Genomic DNA, 24,221 nt, shown 5'->3' with positions numbered 1-24,221 from the left:
CAATTGTAGCATCAAGAATGACCCTTTAGATGTCACTTGTGAAGTTCAACGTATTTGATATAGAAAACTGGGTGTCGAATAAGTAAGTTTTCTACGCGTATAAAATACGTCAAATACTTAAAATACTGTAGAAAACTTAAGGCTTTACGACATAGTTATCGACATAGAAGTCTCAACACTTCACATAACCTTAATTTCAAGTAAACCGTAAATTCAGTCTACTGTAAGCTTCATGAGAGAGTACAAGATATGTACTTTTGTTGTCGAATTAAATTTTATTTTCTTTACAAATGTTTGTCTTACTCTCTTCGATTCATTTTTCTTTGTACTTAAAAAATATTTACATACTCAACAATGAATATTAGTTGTAGGTGCCTGGCTAGTACCCGCAAAGTACCCGCCTAGTGCTGGCTAAGTACCCGCCAAGTGCTTGCTACGTACCCTCCAAGTGCATGGCAAGTACCTGCCAAGTGCCCGGCTAGTACCTGCCAAGTACCCGCCAAGTTCCCGCTAAGTGCCCGGCAAGTACCTGCCAAGGGCCAGGCTAGTACCTGCCAAGTACCTGCCAAGCGCCTGCTAAGTACCCGCTAAGTACCTGCCAAGTGCCCGTCAAAAACCCGCCAAGTACCCGTCAAGTACCGGCTAAGTACCCGCCAAGTGCTTGCTACGCACCCTCCAAGTGCACGGTATGCACCCGCCAAATACCCACCAAGTACCCGCCTAGTGTTCGCTAAGTACCTGCCTAGTATTTGCCAAGTGCCCAGCAAGTATGCGCTAAGTACCCGCCAAGTACCACTGACAATCCCATGCAATGCCTACTGTCTCAAGTATTGGCATAGAAAGAGCTCCTTCAAGAGATGTTTAAAGCACGGACGAGACATCAGCGCTCGCATATCAGGGGGCAATCCATTCTACAGTTGTGCCACATGCACTCGGAAGGAGAATCTATGAAAGTTTGTCCTTGCCCACGGAATGCAGAGATCACTCTCGGTGCTTTGATAGATGGGAAGGAGTAAGACAGAATGTGCGTGGACAAACAAATATCAATATGTAAAAGTACACATGTAAGTACACATGTACATGATGATGTGTGTTTACTTTTACTAATTATCTTAAAATTTGTGTTAGTCTCGACTTGATTAGCTCATAAAACTTCTGTTTGTGATAAAATGTATAAGAAATAAGTTTATTCATCTAAAAAGGGATACTAATACTCAATTGAAATTATCACACTTGAAATATCATAGTTATAATATTTGCAATGTAACTTTTAATAACTGCTATGATTATTAGTATGTGATACGTTCACCCCATTACACTCTTGTTGCTACATGATTTGACATGTTGTCCTTGAAATATTCATGCAATTAGATCTGATGCATGGCTTCCAAACATGACAGCATAAGGAGCAGACAATATTTGTCTTGATGTATCCAACCTTTAAATTACCAGCACTATAGTACAGCAGACGCTCGTGCGTGCGCACATGGATATACCCATGTACACAGTTCTCACTACTTATCAGATAAGCTCAATGACAATGTGGCAACGTCGCGAGTTTATGCGGGTGCGCCATGCCTTTCCAACCCCATTTACGGGTTGTTTGGAACGTATTTTCAATCGCCTCCCATTGATAAGCTATTTGCTCTAAAAAATTAATTTTAACGGGGTTTGCTTCAGAAAAAATTGCTCTTTACGTTGTTTCCGGGAAATGCTACTGATACAAATCATCCTGTATATACATAGAAAAGAATAAATAGGAAAGGAGAACGATTTTTACTATGTTTTTTGAAGACTTCGAAGAGATCAAGCGAAGTTTTGTGTCAGGCATAATTTACGTCATAGTACCTAAGCTGCAACAAAGGACTAGCTTAGCCTGTATGACAGCCACGTTATGATTTCCACCATGCAGCAGTAGGTATAGAAAGAAGCTATATTGTATACTAGTGGTTCCTCTGTCTCGGCTTTGCCCGAGACTTACTGAACGGAACATGGCAATGTGTTGACACGTAATGTAGAACTAACACTTTTGAAAACAAAAAAATGGTCGTTAGTTTGGACTTTCTTACGATATAATGAATGAAAAGGGCTATTTGTTAAAACTGTAAAGATTTAACACTGACAAGAATATTTATTTAAATAGTTTTTTTTTTTTATCTTACAACTTTGTAACGACAGCAATTAAGTCTTAGAGCTCAATTTCTCTATTTTTTGTCACCATAATAAACACAAACGCATATTATTCGACCTATTTAACAACCTGCAAGATTTACATAATTTCCGTAACGGTAATAATGGAAAGCTGATCTTTTACGTAATCCATTCTTCATTTGTCAAATTTGACGCTGCTGTTTTAATCTCAAGAAATTTTTTGCTTTATTATTTTTGACGCCAATATTGTAGACATTTGAAGCATTAAAAGTTTTCCTTCTGATTCGCTCTCTTGTGACTATAGGCATAGTTAAAACTTTTGTGACCCCTAAAGGCTGTTTTTTGTCAATTTTGTTAAGTTATAATACATTTTTTGGCAAGGTCGTTTGACTAAAAAAAAATGGTGAGCTAAACTCTTTCTTGTTTAAAATTCCTAGCAAACATCTTTGCCTGTATACCTCTGTGTGATTATTTCTGGCCTGCTGTTGTAGCAGCATACTGGTCAGGAGAAAATCTACAACGTGTAAAGCGTGAGAGCTAGTTGTAGAGTTCTTTCTCAACGTGTCCTGGTATTACGCCGGAGATGTTGATGTCTAAAACAGCTTTTTTCGCAGAGCTCAGTCGTTTTGGTGATTGAAAGTAGGAAGATTAGTTTGTGATGCTTGCTTGCTGGATACTGTCCCGCTTGCTTAAGTTTATTTCTTTTTTATAGTTTTACTGTTAAGTTTCACCAGCATAGATCTCGGAGAGGATCGGTGATTTCTGGTTGAATGCTTAAGATTAAGAAAGTAATGCTTAACTTAAAGAATTTGTATTCAAAATAGTAATGCTTACCTTAAAGAATTTGTATTCAATTTTGCGTAAAACATGAAATAAAGTGTAGTAAAGTTTGTAAAATGTTGAAAAAGGCATACGGTAAGTCTGCTATGAGTAAAGCAAGGATTTACGAGTGGTTTAAGCGTTTCCAAGATGGCCGCGAAAACGTTGAAGATGACAAACGACCCAGACACCCAAGCACATTAACAATGGATGAAAACGTGAAAAAAGTGGCATAGTGCATCATGAATTCTTGCCAAAAGGTCAAACAATCAATAAGGAGTACTACCTACAAGTTCAACGCCGTTTGCGTGGAGCAATCCAAAAAAAAAAAAAACGCCCGGATTTGTGGCAAAAACAATTAATGGCTTTTGCTCCACGATAATGCACCTGCTTACACTTCATTACTTGTTCGTGAATTTTCGGCCAAAAACAAAACTGTAACGATCCCTCAGCCTCAATTTTTTCCAGATATGGCTCCATGTGACTTTTTTCTATTTCCAAAAATAAAAAGAACATTAAAAGGCCGTCGTTTTACAGGCGTAGATGACATTGAATGCGAATTGCTGAAAGAGCTAAAAGCTATTACAAAGATTAAGTTTCAAAAGTGTTTCGAGGATTGGAAAAAGCGTGGGTACAAGTTTTTTACATCCGAAGGGAATTATTTTGAAGAGGACAAAATAGATATTGATGAATAAATAATTATTTTTTTCATAAAACGAAAATTCTCGCCATCAAATTCAAACACATTAGAGCTAAATGTAGTGTGAGTAGTATGAAACGATTCTGACTTACTACTACTAAGCAAATTAAATATGTCAAACTCGTTAGTGTACCTGTTATTTTCTGTAGTTTTGTGTTGTTTTTATGAATCACTGTTCTCAAGTCCTTTAGGAATTTATGATCGATACTAAATTAATTATTTTGTTATCTTTTCTTAGAAGTAGCACTTTATAATTTTTGCACACTTTTATTTACCAAAGTGACACATGAAATCTACTACTCATTTAGACAGATGTTGTTACCTCTCACGTTTGGATAATGTGCATAAAGAAAAGTCTTTACGAATGATGTTTAAAGAATTAAAAAGAAAGATTTAAAATTTAGATGAAAATTCATGAGTTTGTTACTAATGAAAAAAATATTAGAACACTGTAGAAAATTAAAACAATAGAGTTGTAGAAGTTTTTTTTGTGGAGGGGGAAAAAATGCATTGAGGCACACCGCAGGGATAGCGGTAGTGTGGGACTCAGTGGATTTTTTTTATTACACCACTACAGCCTACTAAAACCTCCCTTCCCATGTCGTGTGACCTTAGTTCCATCCTGGAATTGCGTTAGCATTACACGGGGTAAAGCCACCAGTGGACTAATTGCATCTCACAGCATTAGCGAGACAGCTCGTCACCATTTGCTAGAAATGCCAATCCTCTCGAGTCCTTAAAAGTGAGCGCAGTGTGGGTCCACATAAGTTCACACTGCTCCAAAAAAAAATTCAGCCACTCTATATTTGCACCGCTTGAACCCTTCTCCTGGCTTCTCGTAGCGTTTGTTGAAAGATTAGGCAGCGTCCACTGCTGGCGTTGTGTTTCGTATCCCTTGTCTTGCAAAGGAGACACTGTGCTGTATTACTGTAGTCTTTTTTGCAGTGATTGCAGCTTCCACATTTGAAGCATAGCTTCAATCGGTCTTCTTACTTACAGTCATGGGATAAGTGACCATACCCTATACATTTGAAACACCTTGTTACAACTATCCTTTTCTTAACATGGCAGAAGATGAAGCCAATTTTTACCCGGTCTGCATGCTCGACTTCCTTGGTGACTATTTTGTGAAGGGTCACGAGCGCTATTCTTTGTCCCTTAGCGTTTGCTTTGAGAAGCTGAACCTCTAAGTCTTGGGTTCTGCTTTCGATAACCTTTTTAAAAGACCGCCTTATTTTTGCTTCTTCAACGATACTGCCAAATTGTGGACTTCAAGCGTCGTTTTTTTTGCAGTGGTTATCTCACCTTTCTTTGGCCTGCCACTGCTCTTCTTTTTTCGAAAAACTTACAATATCTTTCACTTCTTTAGCTTTTAAAAGCAAATCTCCTTTCTTAGTGGCTACGACGTTTTTCACAATAGCTCCCGTTTCGTGTGGGTTAAAACTTGCTTTCGAGGACTTGAGTGCTCCAGCAAAGGTTTGTCCCTCAGCTATTTTTACCAGTACCTTTGCCGTCGTTTTTTAAGCTTTTTGGCTCCCTCTCTCTTACTGTTCTGAACACCCTCTTCCGGTTTTTCTTAACTGAACCTCTTTCTTTTAGTTATTGCTGTAGTTTGCTTTATTTTGAGGCTTTCTGAAGGCCTTACAATTCTTTTAGTTCGTTCTATTTCCTTAAGACCGGTATTTAGGGTTTTCCTCTAGACGTGCCATCAAAAATAGTTCCTTCTTTGCTCCCTATACTGCAAGGATTTGAAGCACTGTAACCAAGATCTGTAGTGCCTTTCTTCATTTAAAAAAACGCCCTTTCTAATGACTTCTGGCAGTTCTAGGTGCTTAAGAGCAGCTCTAAGGCCATCCTTCATAACCTTTGTCGTGTTACCATACTAATGGCTTATTGATTTGAGTGCCGGCTCTTTTTGCCGAAGCATCGATTCCTGGCTAATTAGCATCCCCAGAAAACCCCCTTGTTTCAGGGACCACTCTTCGGTTGCTAAGGCCGGCGATCCCTGCCTGACGTCTGGCACCGAATACGCTATACATATTATATATATGTATATAGTCCTAACACTGTTTCGCATGTACCCAAGCCTGAAAACCTGTAGGGCAAGAAAAAAAACCTTGGAATTACTCTGAAGGAAAATTCCACAGAAAAATTCGCCCTGAAGCAGCCGAAGCATCTGCCAAAAAAGGGTTGCATAGGAAGTTTTTGTGGTGATAGCAGTTTTTGAAAAAATCCGCACTCATCGGGAGTTGAACCTACGACCCCTTGGACGACATTGTATCAGCAATAATCATGCTTACTACTAAGTTAACGCCGCTTCCTAACTTGGTTGTTGATTAAATTCATTTTCCTATTTGAAATATTTCAAGATTCAGTGTTCCAGTTAAAAGAAACATAGTTTTAGCTTTAATGAGTAAACTAATACCAAGCAAAAATAAGCAGATAACGTATGACAAAGACCTTATAAGAGCGTAAGATAAAGAGAAGTATAAAATACGCTACTACTGCATTACATTAAATAGAAATTTAATCAGTAGGTCAATGTCAGCCCAGCGTAAGAAATATTAACACCACTTCATACGTACCATTTGGTGAAACTTAATACCACAACGCCGAGTCAACGGTTTAAGTATACTGTAAGTAAGAGCAAAAAAGACTTAAGAGCCGACGGTTAATGGCTGACGAGCATTTGCTTTGTGTACAGGGCCAATGCCTATGTTGGATGTATGCATCAAAGAGCTCTACAACAAGAGCTATATCATAGGAAATGTTAAGTACTTTCGTATGTCATTTTCCTGCCTTATCCTCAATGACTCATTGATCCTAATTTCTACATAGTTGTGTATATAGTTTTTTACATTTTTCATCAAAAATTTAGTAAGCAAAGTTTTATATCATTTTCGTATTTTTTCCTTATTGGCTTATTCATACGAATTATATGAATAAATTATTTGGCATTCACTGTCATGTTTTCTTTTACTATTCGCTTTAAGCGCAGTTCCGAAATCGCGCCCCCACTGGGCACTTTGAGAACGATTGGTCGTCATTAAAAAAGGTAATTGTTATGAAATCGAGCTTTTAGCTCCATTCACCAGGTGTCCAACCCCTAAATGTCGCTTGCCTATAAGCATATGAATATCAATTCATAATACTGTCCTTTTACGACCAATCATTCTCAAAGTGCCCAGTGGGGGCGCGATTTCAGAATTGCGCTCAAAGCAAATAGTCAAAATTCATCTAGACCGAACAAAAGCGATGCTCGTATTATAGACTTCTGATTTTTTCAGGGTGTTTGATTTGCTTTGATTCTCTTACCTCCCACAATTTGAGGTACTTTATTGACATGAGTCCTGTCGTCTTCTACGAGTCATAGTGCTTGATTAATCTTAGTCCGCTTGTTGCTTACGATTCAAGGTGTCTAATTAACATGGTTACCCTAGCCTTTAACAATTTGGGGTGCTTGTTTCATTTAAATATTCTTACCTTTATTTATTCAAGAAGTTTTTAATTTTTATGTAAGGCAAGTTCTTACAAAGTGCATAAATAATTGCTGAAATGTAAGTCCCAAGGTGTGAAAATAAAATATGAGCTTAAGTTTAAGTATTAATAAATTTAAAAAAATTGTCTTAATTATGACTATTTTTTTTCAGTCAAGCCTACTGCAACATTATTGCTGGTGCATGCATGGCATTAGGATTAAAGTATGCAGGCTCAGAAAATATTATGGCATTTAAAACACTATTTCATTTTCTGAAAATGTTTATGACACTAGCTCATAAGTCAATAGCTGAATTAGCAGGAAAAACTACGATAGAAACATGCCTCAATGTCGTTCTTTTGTCAGCATCAATTGTGATGGCTGGAACTGGAAATTTAGAGGTATGATAAAATACTATTGTATAATTTAAGTTAAAATTACGAAAATCATAAGAACATACTGTATTTCTACTCTCAATAAGCTTATTATCCATATAGAATATTTTTAGTAACAGGTCAATACAGATTATTGTGTTACGACAGCTAACTTCGATTCGACAAAAAGTTATTTTTTAAAAGAATTTTTCTACTTTTCTAGTTAATTACAACGAAACAATAAGCACAAGACTTTTCATAAATTTTTTCTATCGACTTTTTTTAAAACATGTATTTAGTATATAAAATAAATTCTAATTTATAATGAATCAAACATCTCTCCTTCACCTGTTGCTATGCCAGGGTTCAATAACCAAACTAACCATGGTTTGATCCCAAATTCTAAGGGAAAAATAATCTCATTTTTTCTCCTGTATCAGTAGGTTTTTTTTTTTTTCTAATATTGGCAGATTTTTTGTTACGAGTTGATTTGAATTAGTTTATTTAGTATAACACGATTTATTTTTATGATCTCTACGTAAAAAAATATATATATAAATACTTTATTAAAGTTTTTGAAATACTCTCATTATTAAAAAATTGTTTGTTACATTTTTAATTGTACATGTTAAATTATTGTAAGTTGCATAAGTGTTTTAACGTTACTAAATTTTTTCATAAACTATAATGTATTGGCTCAAACTAAGTGAAGAGTAATCGAATAACTATTTTAAGTTTGGTTGTATTTATTTAAACAATTCTGAAGATACCGTACCTGCCAATACTATCAACATACTGATTCTACTCACTCTTCGTAGACCTCACATTAAATTTACAATATTACAGATACTCATTTGCGGTAGAATATTTCTCTCTCCTTCTTTTTAGGTTCGAAAAAAGATTTTGACAATCTGAATCATTGCCCTCTACCCGCATCAACCCTCTTTCACTGTAATAGTTGAAAAAATCTTGAACTTAACACTCATAATATACCTACTATGTATTAAGGTTATTCATGTTTCATAAATATACATTTACAAACTTCAATTAACTTATGAATACTTATTTTCTTTGTATTTTTTTTTGGTGGAGCCATTAACTCAGACCATTTTGTGTAAGTATCTACGAAGATTCCAAATCTGTACCGAAAAAACACTCATTTAAATAATATTGTACTCTCCTGCTTACTTTTTCTAGACGAAGACATAAAGTCACTGTGAAAAAAGCTTCAAATTTATTAAAATATTAGAAAATTAATACTGGAATGAGAAAAATTTTAATAGATAATTTTTTTTATTTTTAACGAATTGTGCTATTCTCGAACATATACGAAGAATGGCAAAAACCTCCTAAAATATAAAGAGGCCAAAACAAGTTTTCCGTGTCTAGAAGAAAAACTGAGAATCGAACAAATAAAAATTAATCACAAAAAAAGTACCATTCCAAAGTAAAGAATGAGCTGCGATACGCTCAAATAAATCCAGCGGTTCATTCGCAAATCGCTAGGATCATGAATTTTGGTCATTTAAAAAAAAACGTAACTTATGTTATAATTAATATAAGACATAAAAATATTAATACAGTGTAGCACCAGTGTATCCACATTAATTTTTTTTCCCCCTTTTTTCAAATTTTTCCGTGCCGATTTTGGACCACTTAACGCAGAGGCCAATGTGCATCTGGAAAGAGATAAATCACCTATAAGATTGCTTGTAGCTAAGATAGTACCACCATGTATGACTCATATACATGCACTAAGCGCCAAATTTTTTCAAACCAAACAAAGTTTCATCCAATCAAAAAAAAAAGTTTATGAATTAAATTTTGTTTTGAAACAAAAAATTATGCATTAATTAGAAGAAAATATTTTTTAAACTACAAAAATAGTTTTTCATTTGTCTACAAGATGTTGTTTTTATCAAACCAACCAAATTTTTCTTGTTTAAAAAAAATATTAATCTTTTAAACACAAAGGATTTGTTAAAATTAAAAAACTAATATCATTGGAAGGAAAAATTAATATTAAAGAAATATTTCTATTGCAAAAGAAAAATTGAGCAACTTATAATTAACTTGCATTGATCCAAAAAAATAAAACATACAATGTAAAAAACATTTCTTTTAATTATAAACATAACAATATTAACAACCACAATGTTTGTTTCAATCACATTTCTCTTTGTATCAAAGCATTTTTTTGTTACACTAAAGTTTAATGAATAGATTTATCGACACTATAAAGTTTTTTTGTCTTGTATACTAGTCTTCTTTCAGTCAACAACATATATTTTTTAATGAAAGGAGTTCTTGTAACAAGAGCTCATTAATTTAATAAAATTAGTTTTTGGCTTACAATTATATTAAATACATACATTCTTTGTTAAACAATTATATTTTTTAATTATGAGGAAATGAGGAACTTGCAAACATTCTATTCTGATCCACTTTCACACTTGAATAATCCATTTCATAGTTTTTGTAGTAATTGTGTAACTATTCATTTTTTGTAATTACGTATATTTACACGATTTATCATTCTTTGGAAATTAATGAGTAGTTCAGTTGAATACAACAAAAACTAATAAAATATTTAAGTTACGTTTTAACAAAAAACGATTGAAATATTATTTTTCATAAAAAACTGTGGTCATTATATTACCGCATTTTTTTAGGCACAGTTTTAATAAATCCCTTTTTTATTATTAATATTAAAATTAATAATAGCATAATAATTTTATTTATAATAAAATCAATTAAAGAAAATCGGGAACGATTTATAAAATTTATTCTTGTACTGTAGCAAGCAGATAATGATCGTATTGTTAAAAAGCTGCGAGACAGCACAGAAAATGAAGAAAATATTAACGAGTGGAGTAAACAATCTTATTTATCCATCGATAAAAACTTAATTATAAAAAAATTTCAATCAGTGAAATTATTGCTGCAATCAACAGAGAAGGGGAAGAATATTGTCACCAAGTATGAACAAAAGAAGTTCCTTAATCCAAAAGATAGAACATTTATTGTAGATTTTCTAATTTGTGAACTCAGGAAATTCACAAAAAAGTAAGAGTGACACAAATTTTAATTAAATACATTTAGTGTTTCGGTAAGAGTTCCTACTTTACCGATGGACTTGTTTCAACATATCTTCATTAATTAATATTTCCATACCTACTTTTACTCTAAGTAACGAAAATAAGTGCAAATCTATTACTTGAAGGAATGATTTAAGCCAATGATTATTATAATTGATTGACTATTAAGGAAGAAAAAATACAAGGCGTGATTGCTAAAATTGTATCACACATGACAAGCATCTCAAAACTCTTTCATCAAGATGCGTTGTAACTTTATATAAATTATCAATTATTTCTAATAAACTTTTGCTTGAATACTTGCTGATGTACCAGCTCTCTGCCTTTTCTCGTTATTTTTGCGTTAAAGTAGGTATACAATTATTTAAGAATAAAAATATATTGAGGTAAGTACGTCAGTGAGATGCAAACTTTCTCAAATATGTCCTTAAATACATTTTAGTAACTGCATGATAAATTGTCTTTAACACACAGACTGGACCATGACATGCTAGAAGCAATAGGAAAAAGTATTGCAGCAGATTTTCATGAGTCAGAAGTTCTTAGCACGTATTATATCACACCGATATCAAGCAAATCTGCAAGTTATATAAATAATAAATCTATTCCAAGTCGGGGTAAATTGGTGAATAAGTGGCAAAATTTGTGTACTTTGATAAAGTCAGGTAAAAATAATAGTGCCCAAAATATCATTGAAGACGACGAAGCTGAATAATTAACTGGTAAATACAATTATGGTATATTGAGGTAGTTAGTGTTAATATGTAAAATTATAACTGCTCAATTCAACATTTATTGAATAACTTTCCACGTATATTATCGTTGATTAAAATAAATTCACATCAAAACAGCATAAAAACATGTAAATCACATAAAGCCCAAGAAATATTTTTAAATTCTGATTTAATCCGAAAAAGTTAGGAAAATTTTTGCACTACATTGATATACTGAGAGCATTTCAAAACACTTTCAATATTTAATAATTAGATAATTTGAGCAGTCATTTAGTCGATCAAGGTAAATTTTACATAGTTATGTAAAAGTAAAACGATACAGCATACATACACATCTATAAATAGTATGTGTTTGACAATAATTCATATCAAATTTCATATTCGAAGCATACTTGAAGAAAACTTATTAATTTGACTGTTATTCGGCATAGTTGTTGTTTCGCAGCTATAATGAAAAAAGTTTTTATTTTCTTTTTTTTTATTAAAGTAATACAAGTACGTTGCTTTCTTTGTAGATTTAACTGTAGATACTAGTTTAATGTGGCTAAAATCGAATCCAAACACTGCACTTGTGGAAGTTGCAAAAGAACACTGGAAGAAAACGGCCGAGTTTAGAAAAAGGAAGTATTATTCTGCAGAGGATAAAGATTTAGTAACAATTTTCGACGAATTTCCAACTCTTAACCAACCGAATGCATTTACATTCATTGAAATTGATTTTGATCATTTAAACTGTGCAACTAAAGATTTGCATCTAACTGTTGAACTTTGGAAAATATTTTATAAATCTGTTTCCAAAACTTCAAATATCAATTCAAAATACGACAGCGTTGAAACACTCAAAAACGTCTTAAAATCAAAAGAAGCATCGGATGGTAAGTAATTAAACAATTTTCTTTTATCTTAGTATTAGTAATACTTACTAATACAGTCACTTTATATTTTTAGATCAAAAGATTATAGTACAATTGCTACTTTTGGCTTATTTAATTCCATCCAAAGCATTGTTTGAAATAAAATCGAACAATCAAACTAAGAATTGGAAAATAACTATCGGAGATACAAAAAATAGTTTGATACAGCATGCTATCGTAAGTATACATATTATTGGCCATTGAATTTTATCACAATATTACACGTTCACAGTTGTATAAAATTTTTAATTTTACTACTTATAGACAGATGGTGATGTAGAAAAAATTAAAGAGGAAAGGTTACAGTATGCACAAAATCACAAGCAAACCTTACAGCCCTACATTATTGCTGTAGGAGAAGATTATCATCAACTAGAACATTTTTACGTGTGGCTGAATAAAGTTTTGTATAAACTAGACAGTGCTCTAAAAGCACTTGACATCTGCTTCAAAGTTTTTCACGTACTTAACCTGCAATATCCTATTGAAAGCAAGCATACATGGCAAATAATACAGAAATGTTTGTATGGATTTGAAACCAAGTATGATGAAAAGTTGAGTTACACAGAACATATAATATTATCGGTTCAGAAAAAAATGAAGCAAAAGGCTGAGAAAAGCGTTACTTCTCCTGATTTACAGTCTGCTGATAACGTTAGTGATAATTAGTAGTACTTACTGTGGTAACCCAAACTTAGCTATAAAAATGATTTTTTTTTTTAGTAATAAGTTCACTGTATTGCACTATGTGATATTGTTCTCTAAACAATCACATAATCACTTTCATTAATTTGTATTTACAGTATAAACTTTCATCATTCTTATATTAATGTTTTTTTTTCTATCATTTTAATTTGTTATACCGACAAGTTGTTCACTTGAGTGTTATGATATTTTGACTCTAAAATATTTTCATTCACACGAAATATACTTATCGAGTTCTGTGGAGTAAAGAGCTAGCAAAAATAAAAATTCTATAGCTAAGTGAAAGTTTTATAATTCTTGTTATATCAACTTAACAAAGGTTTTAAAATGGTTGTTTGTCCATTTTGTGACATAACACTCGAAACAGAAAGTCTTATGTCACATGTAAAACTACTCCATAAATCGGAAATTAACAACGAGGTAAAGTGTTTTCATCAAGAATGTTGCAACACATTTTAAAACATATATGCGTACAAGCACCATGTTCTATCTGTCCACAAAGAAGTTGCACCAAATCAAAATAATTCATGTCAGGATAGGTGGAAGCCTAACGATGATGTAATTCCGGATTCTGTAGAGTATTGTGGTTTCCATGATCTTGATAAACTGCAATGTTCTGATTTACTCGTGTCTAATGTTTCTGCGGCTTTTAATAGGAATCCCAGTGACATATCTGATCAGGCATTTTCAAAATTGGTATTTGACAATGTCGCACTTTTAGTTTCAGAAATGTATGCGAAAAGTAAAATCAATCGAGGAACTGTAAATGACATAATTCAGTATATGATTAAATTTTATAGGGGCAATATTTTAGACATTATTAACAAGAAATATGCTAATGTAGAGGGTCTTTCATGCATGCTAAATACGATATCAAATGCTTTTGAATATTTTAAAAGCAGGAAAAAGGCTTTTAAATATTTCGTAAAGGAAGATGCTTTAATCTTACCTGATAGTATTTCAATTGATACTTACCTAAATATTTTTTATGTTAAAAGTATTTTTTGACAACAATTTTTTATTTTTGATAATAACTGATGATCTTTTAATCATGCCATCGTTGATAACAGCACTAAAAACAATATTTTAGATCTCTCTAAGTAATAAATATAAATTCCATGTTTTACTGTTATGTGGTATTTCATTTCCGATGATTAAACCCAAGTAGTTTACTAAATTAAACACTTCTGATGATGACAACTAGATAACGTGTTTTTAGAGCCGCTATACTTGTAGTTGGTAAAATATTTTCATCTTCCATCATGCTTTTATTGAAGCACTTGATTCGAGAATTTAATAAATCAACTGAAAAATATTTTTTTACACAAATTAAATCATATAATATTTCGCCCATATGATAGCGACGAATGCCCTCCAGCAGATCATGCATCGGATCAGGGCAACTGTTATTAATCACGTCATAATAAGAAATATCAGTGAAAACGCATTCTTCTCGGATCCCGTTAGAATAAGTCACACAATCTTTCTCATAGTTCTTTACTGTTCTTAAGAGATTTTTATTTACAACGGTCAGGGTTGCTGCTACACTTTTATAATTACTGCAAAATCTGCAGTATTGATGAGCAGAAAATGATTTGGAGAAACCTAAAATCGTGTTCTGGCCTAGGTTATCACCTGTTATATGCAAAACAATAAAATTAATACGAAAAGTTTTTCCGTTTGAATCTACCTCTATCCCAGTCTTAACTACATCCTTAACTTGCTCAATAACTGGACCAAATACTTTTTTGTTACCGAAATTTTTATGATATTCAGATTTATGCAACTGTAGTAAAAAAATATTTTCTAATTGACTTGCATACTCAGAAGGTAAACCTAAAATATAAAAATACAAACATCCAATTTTATTAATATTCTTTCTAGATCCTAAGGCATTATTTATTTCGAAATCGTCGTTATACAAGATAAGAGACAAAACCGTTTCATTTTTGAAATTTTTCTCTATAATTAAACTGTATAATTTACTGTTGTAAAATGTACAAATTCACTGTTGTAAAATGAGTTACAATTTTTACTATTTTTAACTGTTTCGATGTTGTTAAGAATTTCTGGAAGAACCTGACGTAAAGACAAAAATGATTTCAAAGTTTTTTTAATTGGTATAATTTAGATATCATGATAACTCTGAACCAGACGGCTTTTGCCGTTAACATAAATAATATTTAGGTAAGTATCAATTGAAATACTATCAGGTAAGATTAAAGCATCTTCCTTTACGAAATATTTAAAAGCCTTTTTCCTGCTTTTAAAATATTCAAAAGCATTTGTTATCGTATTTAGCATGCATTAAAGACCCTCTACATTAGCATATTTCTTGTTAATAATGTCTAAAATATTGCCCCTATAAAATTTAATCATATACTGAATTATGTCATTTACAGTTCCTCGATTGATTTTACTTTTCGCATACATTTCTGAAACTAAAAGTGCGACATTGTCAAATACCAATTTTGAAAATGCCTGATCAGATATGTCACTGGGATTCCTATTAAAAGCCGCAGAAACATTAGACACGAGTAAATCAGAACATTGCAGTTTATCAAGATCATGGAAACCACAATACTCTACAGAATCCGGAATTACATCATCGTTAGGCTTCCACCTATCCTGACATGAATTATTTTGATTTGGTGCAACTTCTTTGTGGACAGATAGAACATGGTGCTTGTACGCATATATGTTTTAAAATGTGTTGCAACATTCTTGATGAAAACACTTTACCTCGTTGTTAATTTCCGATTTATGGAGTAGTTTTACATGTGACATAAGACTTTCTGTTTCGAGTGTTATGTCACAAAATGGACAAACAACCATTTTAAAACCTTTGTTAAGTTGATATAACAAGAATTATAAAACTTTCACTTAGCTATAGAATTTTTATTTTTGCTAGCTCTTTACTCCACAGAACTCGATAAGTATATTTCGTGTGAATGAAAATATTTTAGAGTCAAAATATCATAACACTCAAGTGAACAACTTGTCGGTATAACAAATTAAAATGATAGAAAAAAAAACATTAATATAAGAATGATGAAAGTTTATACTGTAAATACAAATTAATGAAAGTGATTATGTGATTGTTTAGAGAACAATATCACATAGTGCAATACAGTGAACTTATTACTAAAAAAAAAAATCATTTTTATAGCTAAGTTTGGGTTACCACAGTAAGTACTACTAATTATCACTAACGTTATCAGCAGACTGTAAATCAGGAGAAGTAACGCTTTTCTCAGCCTTTTGCTTCATTTTTTTCTGAACCGATAATATTATATGTTCTGTGTAACTCAACTTTTCATCATACTTGGTTTCAAATCCATACAAACATTTCTGTATTATTTGCCATGTATGCTTGCTTTCAATAGGATATTGCAGGTTAAGTACGTGAAAAACTTTGAAGCAGATGTCAAGTGCTTTTAGAGCACTGTCTAGTTTATACAAAACTTTATTCAGCCACACGTAAAAATGTTCTAGTTGATGATAATCTTCTCCTACAGCAATAATGTAGGGCTGTAAGGTTTGCTTGTGATTTTGTGCATACTGTAACCTTTCCTCTTTAATTTTTTCTACATCACCATCTGTCTATAAGTAGTAAAATTAAAAATTTTATACAACTGTGAACGTGTAATATTGTGATAAAATTCAATGGCCAATAATATGTATACTTACGATAGCATGCTGTATCAAACTATTTTTTGTATCTCCGATAGTTATTTTCCAATTCTTAGTTTGATTGTTCGATTTTATTTCAAACAATGCTTTGGATGGAATTAAATAAGCCAAAAGTAGCAATTGTACTATAATCTTTTGATCTAAAAATATAAAGTGACTGTATTAGTAAGTATTACTAATACTTAGATAAAAGAAAATTGTTTAATTACTTACCATCCGATGCTTCTTTTGATTTTAAGACGTTTTTGAGTGTTTCAACGCTGTCGTATTTTGAATTGATATTTGAAGTTTTGGAAACAGATTTATAAAATATTTTCCAAAGTTCAACAGTTAGATGCAAATCTTTAGTTGCACAGTTTAAATGATCAAAATCAATTTCAATGAATGTAAATGCATTCGGTTGGTTAAGAGTTGGAAATTCGTCGAAAATTGTTACTAAATCTTTATCCTCTGCAGAATAATACTTCCTTTTTCTAAACTCGGCCGTTTTCTTCCAGTGTTCTTTTGCAACTTCCACAAGTGCAGTGTTTGGATTCGATTTTAGCCACATTAAACTAGTATCTACAGTTAAATCTACAAAGAAAGCAACGTACTTGTATTACTTTAATAAAAAAAAAGAAAATAAAAACTTTTTTCATTATAGCTGCGAAACAACAACTATGCCGAATAACAGTCAAATTAATAAGTTTTCTTCAAGTATGCTTCGAATATGAAATTTGATATGAATTATTGTCAAACACATACTATTTATAGATGTGTATGTATGCTGTATCGTTTTACTTTTACATAACTATGTAAAATTTACCTTGATCGACTAAATGACTGCTCAAATTATCTAATTATTAAATATTGAAAGTGTTTTGAAATGCTCTCAGTATATCAATGTAGTGCAAAAATTTTCCTAACTTTTTCGGATTAAATCAGAATTTAAAAATATTTCTTGGGCTTTATGTGATTTACATGTTTTTATGCTGTTTTGATGTGAATTTATTTTAATCAACGATAATATACGTGGAAAGTTATTCAATAAATGTTGAATTGAGCAGTTATAATTTTACATATTAACACTAACTACCTCAATATACCATAATTGTATTTACCAGTTAATTATTCAGCTTCGTCGTCTTCAATGATATTTTGGGCACTATTATTTTTACCTGACTTTATCAAAGTACACAAATTTTGCCACTTATTCACCAATTTACCCCGACTTGGAATAGATTTATTATTTATATAACTTGCAGATTTGCTTGATATCGGTGTGATATAATACGTGCTAAGAACTTCTGACTCATGAAAATCTGCTGCAATACTTTTTCCTATTGCTTCTAGCATGTCATGGTCCAGTCTGTGTGTTAAAGACAATTTATCATGCAGTTACTAAAATGTATTTAAGGACATATTTGAGAAAGTTTGCATCTCACTGACGTACTTACCTCAATATATTTTTATTCTTAAATAATTGTATACCTACTTTAACGCAAAAATAACGAGAAAAGGCAGAGAGCTGGTACATCAGCAAGTATTCAAGCAAAAGTTTATTAGAAATAATTGATAATTTATATAAAGTTACAACGCATCTTGATGAAAGAGTTTTGAGATGCTTGTCATGTGTGATACAATTTTAGCAATCACGCCTTGTATTTTTTCTTCCTTAATAGTCAATCAATTATAATAATCATTGGCTTAAATCATTCCTTCAAGTAATAGATTTGCACTTATTTTCGTTACTTAGAGTAAAAGTAGGTATGGAAATATTAATTAATGAAGATATGTTGAAACAAGTCCATCGGTAAAGTAGGAACTCTTACCGAAACACTAAATGTATTTAATTAAAATTTGTGTCACTCTTACTTTTTTGTGAATTTCCTGAGTTCACAAATTAGAAAATCTACAATAAATGTTCTATCTTTTGGATTAAGGAACTTCTTTTGTTCATACTTGGTGACAATATTCTTCCCCTTCTCTGTTGATTGCAGCAATAATTTCACTGATTGAAATTTTTTTATAATTAAGTTTTTATCGATGGATAAATAAGATTGTTTACTCCACTCGTTAATATTTTCTTCATTTTCTGTGCTGTCTCGCAGCTTTTTAACAATACGATCATTATCTGCTTGCTACAGTACAAGAATAAATTTTATAAATCGTTCCCGATTTTCTTTAATTGATTTTATTATAAATAAAATTATTATGCTATTATTAATTTTAATATTAATAATAAAAAAGGGATTTATTAAAACTGTGCCTAAAAAAATGCGGTAATATAATGACCACAGTTTTTTATGAAAAATAATATTTCAATCGTTTTTTGTTAAAACGTAACTTAAATATTTTATTAGTTTTTGTTGTATTCAACTGAACTACTCATTAATTTCCAAAGAATGATAAATCGTGTAAATATACGTAATTACAAAAAATGAATAGTTACACAATTACTACAAAAACTATGAAATGGATTATTCAAGTGTGAAAGTGGATCAGAATAGAATGTTTGCAAGTTCCTCATTTCCTCATAATTAAAAAACATAATTGTTTAACAAAGAATGTATGTATTTAATATAATTTTATTACTATTATTTACTAAGTATATCTGGGCAAACAGCACTTACTGCAGTTCTTTTTTTTGGTGAATTGTGATCTTTTAATATCTCCCCGCTATCTTTGCGAGATGATTTCTTTAAATGAATTTTAAAAGATTCTTTATCACTAATGGACGGGATTAATTCTTTTAACATAAGGTCATTTAAACCACTGAAAACTTCGTAAGTTACCTTACTAGCTGTAAAAAAAACGTATTTATTTTAATAACAAAATTATAATAAACTAGTGATTTTATTTATAAGCATTTATTTGTTATATACTATTAGTAATACGTTCGCTTTACTTGTACACTAAAAAATAAGCCTAAATAAAAAAATTTTAATATTTAAATTTTTTGCGATCAAAAAAAATTGTTATGTTTTTCTAAAATGATTTGGAGGATTTCGTTTCCTTAGTTATTTCGTTCAATGATTATTACAAAAAAAAAATTTTTCCAATCCAAAAATTATAGTAGTTTTCGTCACATAAGTTCTATCGCCGCCGGGGCTACTTTTTGGCTATTCTTCGGACCGTAGGATTTTTTTTTTAATCAACGCAAGTTATCTATAAAATGCAATATTTCTTTTCGATAATATCAAAATTTTTTTTTTAGTTCAATGTTAACTTTTAATCTTAATTAATTCGGGTTGTAGACAAAATTAATCATTTGTTAAAACAAAAAAACTTTTGTTGGTTGAAACAAAAAAAATTTGGTCACACAACAAAATTCTAATTACGCACAATTTTCTTTTTTTGTTGAAGTAAAAAAAATTTTTTCACTTCGACAACCGGCATCCGAACTAATTAGTGTTTTATAAAATTAAAAAAAAACTTATCTTCAAGCCAAACAAACAATTTTTTTAAATCAATGAGCTCTTGTTACAAAAACTCCTTTCATTAAAAAATGTATGTTGTTGACTGAAAGAAGACTGGTATACAAGACAAAAAAACTTTATAGTAGTAGCTGCGGTTGGATGGCGCTTATGTAGCGAATCCTTTTTTCTTACCAAGGGCGCTGTAAATGTCTAAAGGTCTTAAAAAACCCTCGACGTAGGCAAACTATTATTTCGTATAAATGATGTTTTTCAATGAAAGGTCTGATTTACTTATGTTAAAGAACGTACCACAGGGTAAAACAATAAATCTTTGAAAAGTCAGGAAATTCAAAAATATTTACTAAATATAAAGTTAACCTTTGTTTAAAAATAAATTAAAAAAAAAAAAAGGTTTTTGAATCAAAGAAAATATATGTCAAAATATTTCAAACGTTCAATACAAATTTTTCTTTGAAGTAATACATATTTCTTTGTATTATATTGGCAACGGTAGTATGCAGTTTCATGCGATTTATGTAGAAACACAATGTTTATATTATATAAAAAATGACACCGACTATGACAAAAGGTTACTTCAAAACAGATTCCTTACATAATTCTATACAATAGAAAAAAAAAGTGAACGAAGTATTTCCCTTATCTAAGCTATTTTATTTCATAGATAATTGAAAAACGGGTTTAAACATAGATAGTATTCTGCTGGAAATTTAAAAAAAAACGTAAGAAATGATAACAAATAATTTCTAAATTAATACCTAAAAGTGAAATCTACGTGTACCGTTGCCCTGTTACAGTGTAGATTGGTGACTCACTTAATTATTCCGTGGGTTGTCAGATAAATTTAGGAATGTGGTTCAAATACTGTATCAATATGCCTGGCTACTTCAAAGAATACACACACATGTACATGGGGGAAGCACGCAGTGCCAGCAGCACGATAAAAAATGCAAAAGAACGTCCATGCGCGAAAAAAAATGATATAGTTTTTTTTCCAGAGCTGCTTGTGTTCAGCAAGCTTTATCAGTCACGAGTAGCTTAGAGAGAGAGAGAGAGAGAGAGAGAGAGAGAGAGAGAGAGAGAAAGAGAGAGAGAGAACGACTACCTCTATCCGGTATCCGCATGGATCTTTCTTCCTCTCGCTCTCTCTCTCTCTTTCTCGTACCTGGTCTCGCGCGGGGCGGCTAATATTGAAGGTCGAGCGAGCGAGCGCCAGGCTGACTATATATATGTAGACGTACATATCGAGCCTTGCGCGTATATATATAGTGAGCCGCCTTGCTAGCACTGTGCATGCACCATTTCTATATGTGTATATACAATTTCTGAAAACTGGCTATCCACGAAATAATGCTGCTTAGCGTTACAAACTTTTTGAGAACTAGGCTCCAGATGTTTATTTTCTCCGCACGTGCAGATATGAATATAAGATCGCGATCACTTTTATACAATTGCCTGCTTCTTTGTGTGCAAACACGTTTTCAGATACTAACACTACACACTTGCACTATTAGTTAAAAAACTTTTTCAAAAATCCAACTGTGCATCTAGCAGCTTTGTGTTTGGAAAAAAATACCATGCAAGTGTCGTCAAATGCAACAATGATTACTATTATTCTATGGACATGTACATGCATAAAAAAATTTACGTTTTTAAAACTCACCTTCAAAAACTTCGATGTACGACGCTAAATTCCACTTGATAAGAACATCCTTTGTCTTTTCGTCGGCCACGTTGACATAGGTACCGGAATGGCCTAACGCACGTGGATTGCGTAAAATTTGCTCAGTACAACACATAAAATATCTGTATACTTTAGCTAGATGGATGATTTGATGTAACGCAAAAAAAAAATGTATACAAATGACAACTTTAGACTTAGCAAAAGATTTAACAAATGTCGATAATCAGCTAATGAACAGTTACAAGTTTTCTTGTGAACTACATACGATCCTTAGAGAATATATACATGGAGGAAGCATTGCATGCTCCGACCGTGAGACGAGATGAGAGAGACAAAAGACAAATAGCAGTACAACCTTTCTCTCTCTCACACGCCTCTGATTGGTTGGCCCCCTTCCGTATATAGGTATAGTCGTATCTACGAGTGGCGGTCGTGGGGGAACAGAGCAGATATATGTAGCCTAAGCTCTGATGAAAAAAAACTTATACATTACCAGAGAATATAGAATATATCCTCTTTAAGTATAGAAGGCCAAAGCGGAACTCCGAGCAATACACACTAAATTAATAATCTTCCATTACAACATAAGTAATTAAAACAACAAAACTTAAATAAAAATTTCCAATTTTAATGAAAGCCCTCATACCTGGTTAAACAGTTCATGTATGGCTAATAACTCGTCCAGAATGTTCGTCTTTGATAGCTGAGCGGTCAAGAATGCTCGATAAGCTTTTGCGCTCTAGGCTTCGAATCTGACTTACGCTTTTTTTTTTTTTTTCAGGTATACATTTTCATAATACTTGTTTTATTACGTTTCGTTTGTTTATAATTTTTATTTATTTTTATAAATAAATTTATTTTATAAGATTTCACACTTTAATAATAAGATTTAAAAAACTACTCTTGGCTAATGCCAATAAAATACTAATGCGAGCATAAATTCAATATTATACTATTACAATACGTCGTATGGTTTATTTTTTATTGGCATAACTCAATGGAAACCGACGGGAAGGTGGCAGTATTTTTCATTAGGATAGGATACATGCAGGATAAAGGGCATATTAGATATTAGAACACCAATAAATCCGTACCGATTAATGCAGTAAATAATTAAACAAATAATGTTTACACTTGTAATAATAATAATGTACAAAAAGTATTTACACATTTTTGCATTAGTATTTTACTGGCATTAGCCAAGAGTAGCTTTTTAAATCTTATTATTAAAGTGTGAAATCTTATAAAATAAATTTATTTATAAAAATATATAAAAATTATAAACAAACGAAACGTAATAAAACAAGTATTATGAAAATGTATACCTGAAAAAAAAAGCGTATACTTAAAGAGGATATATTCTATATTCTCTGGTAATGTATAAGTTTTTTTTCATCAGAGCTTAGGTTACATGTATCTGCTCTGTTCCCCCACGACCGCCACTCGTAGATACGACTATACCTATATACGGAAGGGGGCCAACCAATCAGAGGCGTGTAAGAGAGAGAAAGGTTGTACTGTTATTTGTCTTTTGTCTCTCTCATCTCGTCTCGCGGTCGGAGCATACAATGCTTCCTCCATATATATATTCTCTAAGATACGATCCATCGTGTAGCTTAGAATTGCACGTGGCAGTTACGCGAGACCAACTGAACTACTGTATAGGCTGTATTTTACACACTTCGGATTTTAGTACATAGGCCAACCGAAACACTTCTGAATTCGAAATTTGATGGAGAAGGGGGCATTTTTGATATTATATGAATTTCGATCTGCTGATTACAAAAAAAATAGTTAAAAATTTTTGAAGCAGTGGGTGAATTTTAGAATTACATTTGAAAGTTTATGTTGCTCATATCTCGTTAAGGTAGAAAATCAACGTTTTGTTTCGTTGTTCGGAAAATAAAAGGTTTAGTTAAAACAAGAAAGCTTTTGTTAGTTTAAGGTTTACAATATTCAGGTTGTTAATATTAATAAATTTTTATTAAAATAAATGTTTTTTACGTTAAATGTTTGATGTTTTTTAATCAATGCAAATGATCTATGTGTTGATGAATTTTATTTTTGTAGTAAAAAAATTTTCCCCAATAAATTAATCCTTTTAATGATTTTTGTATTTTAATCTCAATAAATTCTTGTTGTCGAAAAAATGAGCGTTTTTGTTGAAACTAAACAACTTTAGCTTGTTTGAACAAATTTTGCTGGTCAATCAAAAAAATATCTCATTACCTACAAGTTTCTTTATTTGTTAAAGTAAAAAAATTATCTTAAGTTAATAGCCGTTACCAAAATTGATATATGCTAAAAAAAATGTACACTACTTGGAACCAAGCCCATAACGTTTCTCAATGAATGCGCTCTTGATTTTCAAAATACCCTTCATTAAAAAACATGTCGATTGAAAGAAAACTTGTACACGAGACAAAAAAAATTTTATTGTGTCAATAATACAATA

The 24,221-nt window shown here is 31.8% G+C and overlaps 1 protein-coding gene across 1 annotated transcript in view; it reads left to right on the top strand.

The window, feature by feature from the left end:
- shtd (anaphase promoting complex subunit 1) overlaps window positions 1-24,221 on the top strand; it is a 901,519-nt gene that overhangs the window by 825,255 nt on the left and 52,043 nt on the right. Inside the window, exon 16 of the mRNA XM_089595858.1 lies at window positions 7,321-7,549. Coding sequence (XP_089451984.1) covers window positions 7,321-7,549 — 229 coding nt within the window. The remainder of the gene's footprint in view (window positions 1-7,320; window positions 7,550-24,221) is intronic.

The sequence above is a fragment of the Copidosoma floridanum genome, unplaced genomic scaffold (genome assembly GCF_036245765.1).
Source record: "Copidosoma floridanum isolate Cflo_tuat_1 unplaced genomic scaffold, Cflo_Japanese_pri ptg000004l, whole genome shotgun sequence".
NCBI classification, from domain to species: domain Eukaryota; kingdom Metazoa; phylum Arthropoda; class Insecta; order Hymenoptera; family Encyrtidae; genus Copidosoma; species Copidosoma floridanum.
This window is presented reverse-complemented; position numbering and strand designations above follow the sequence as displayed.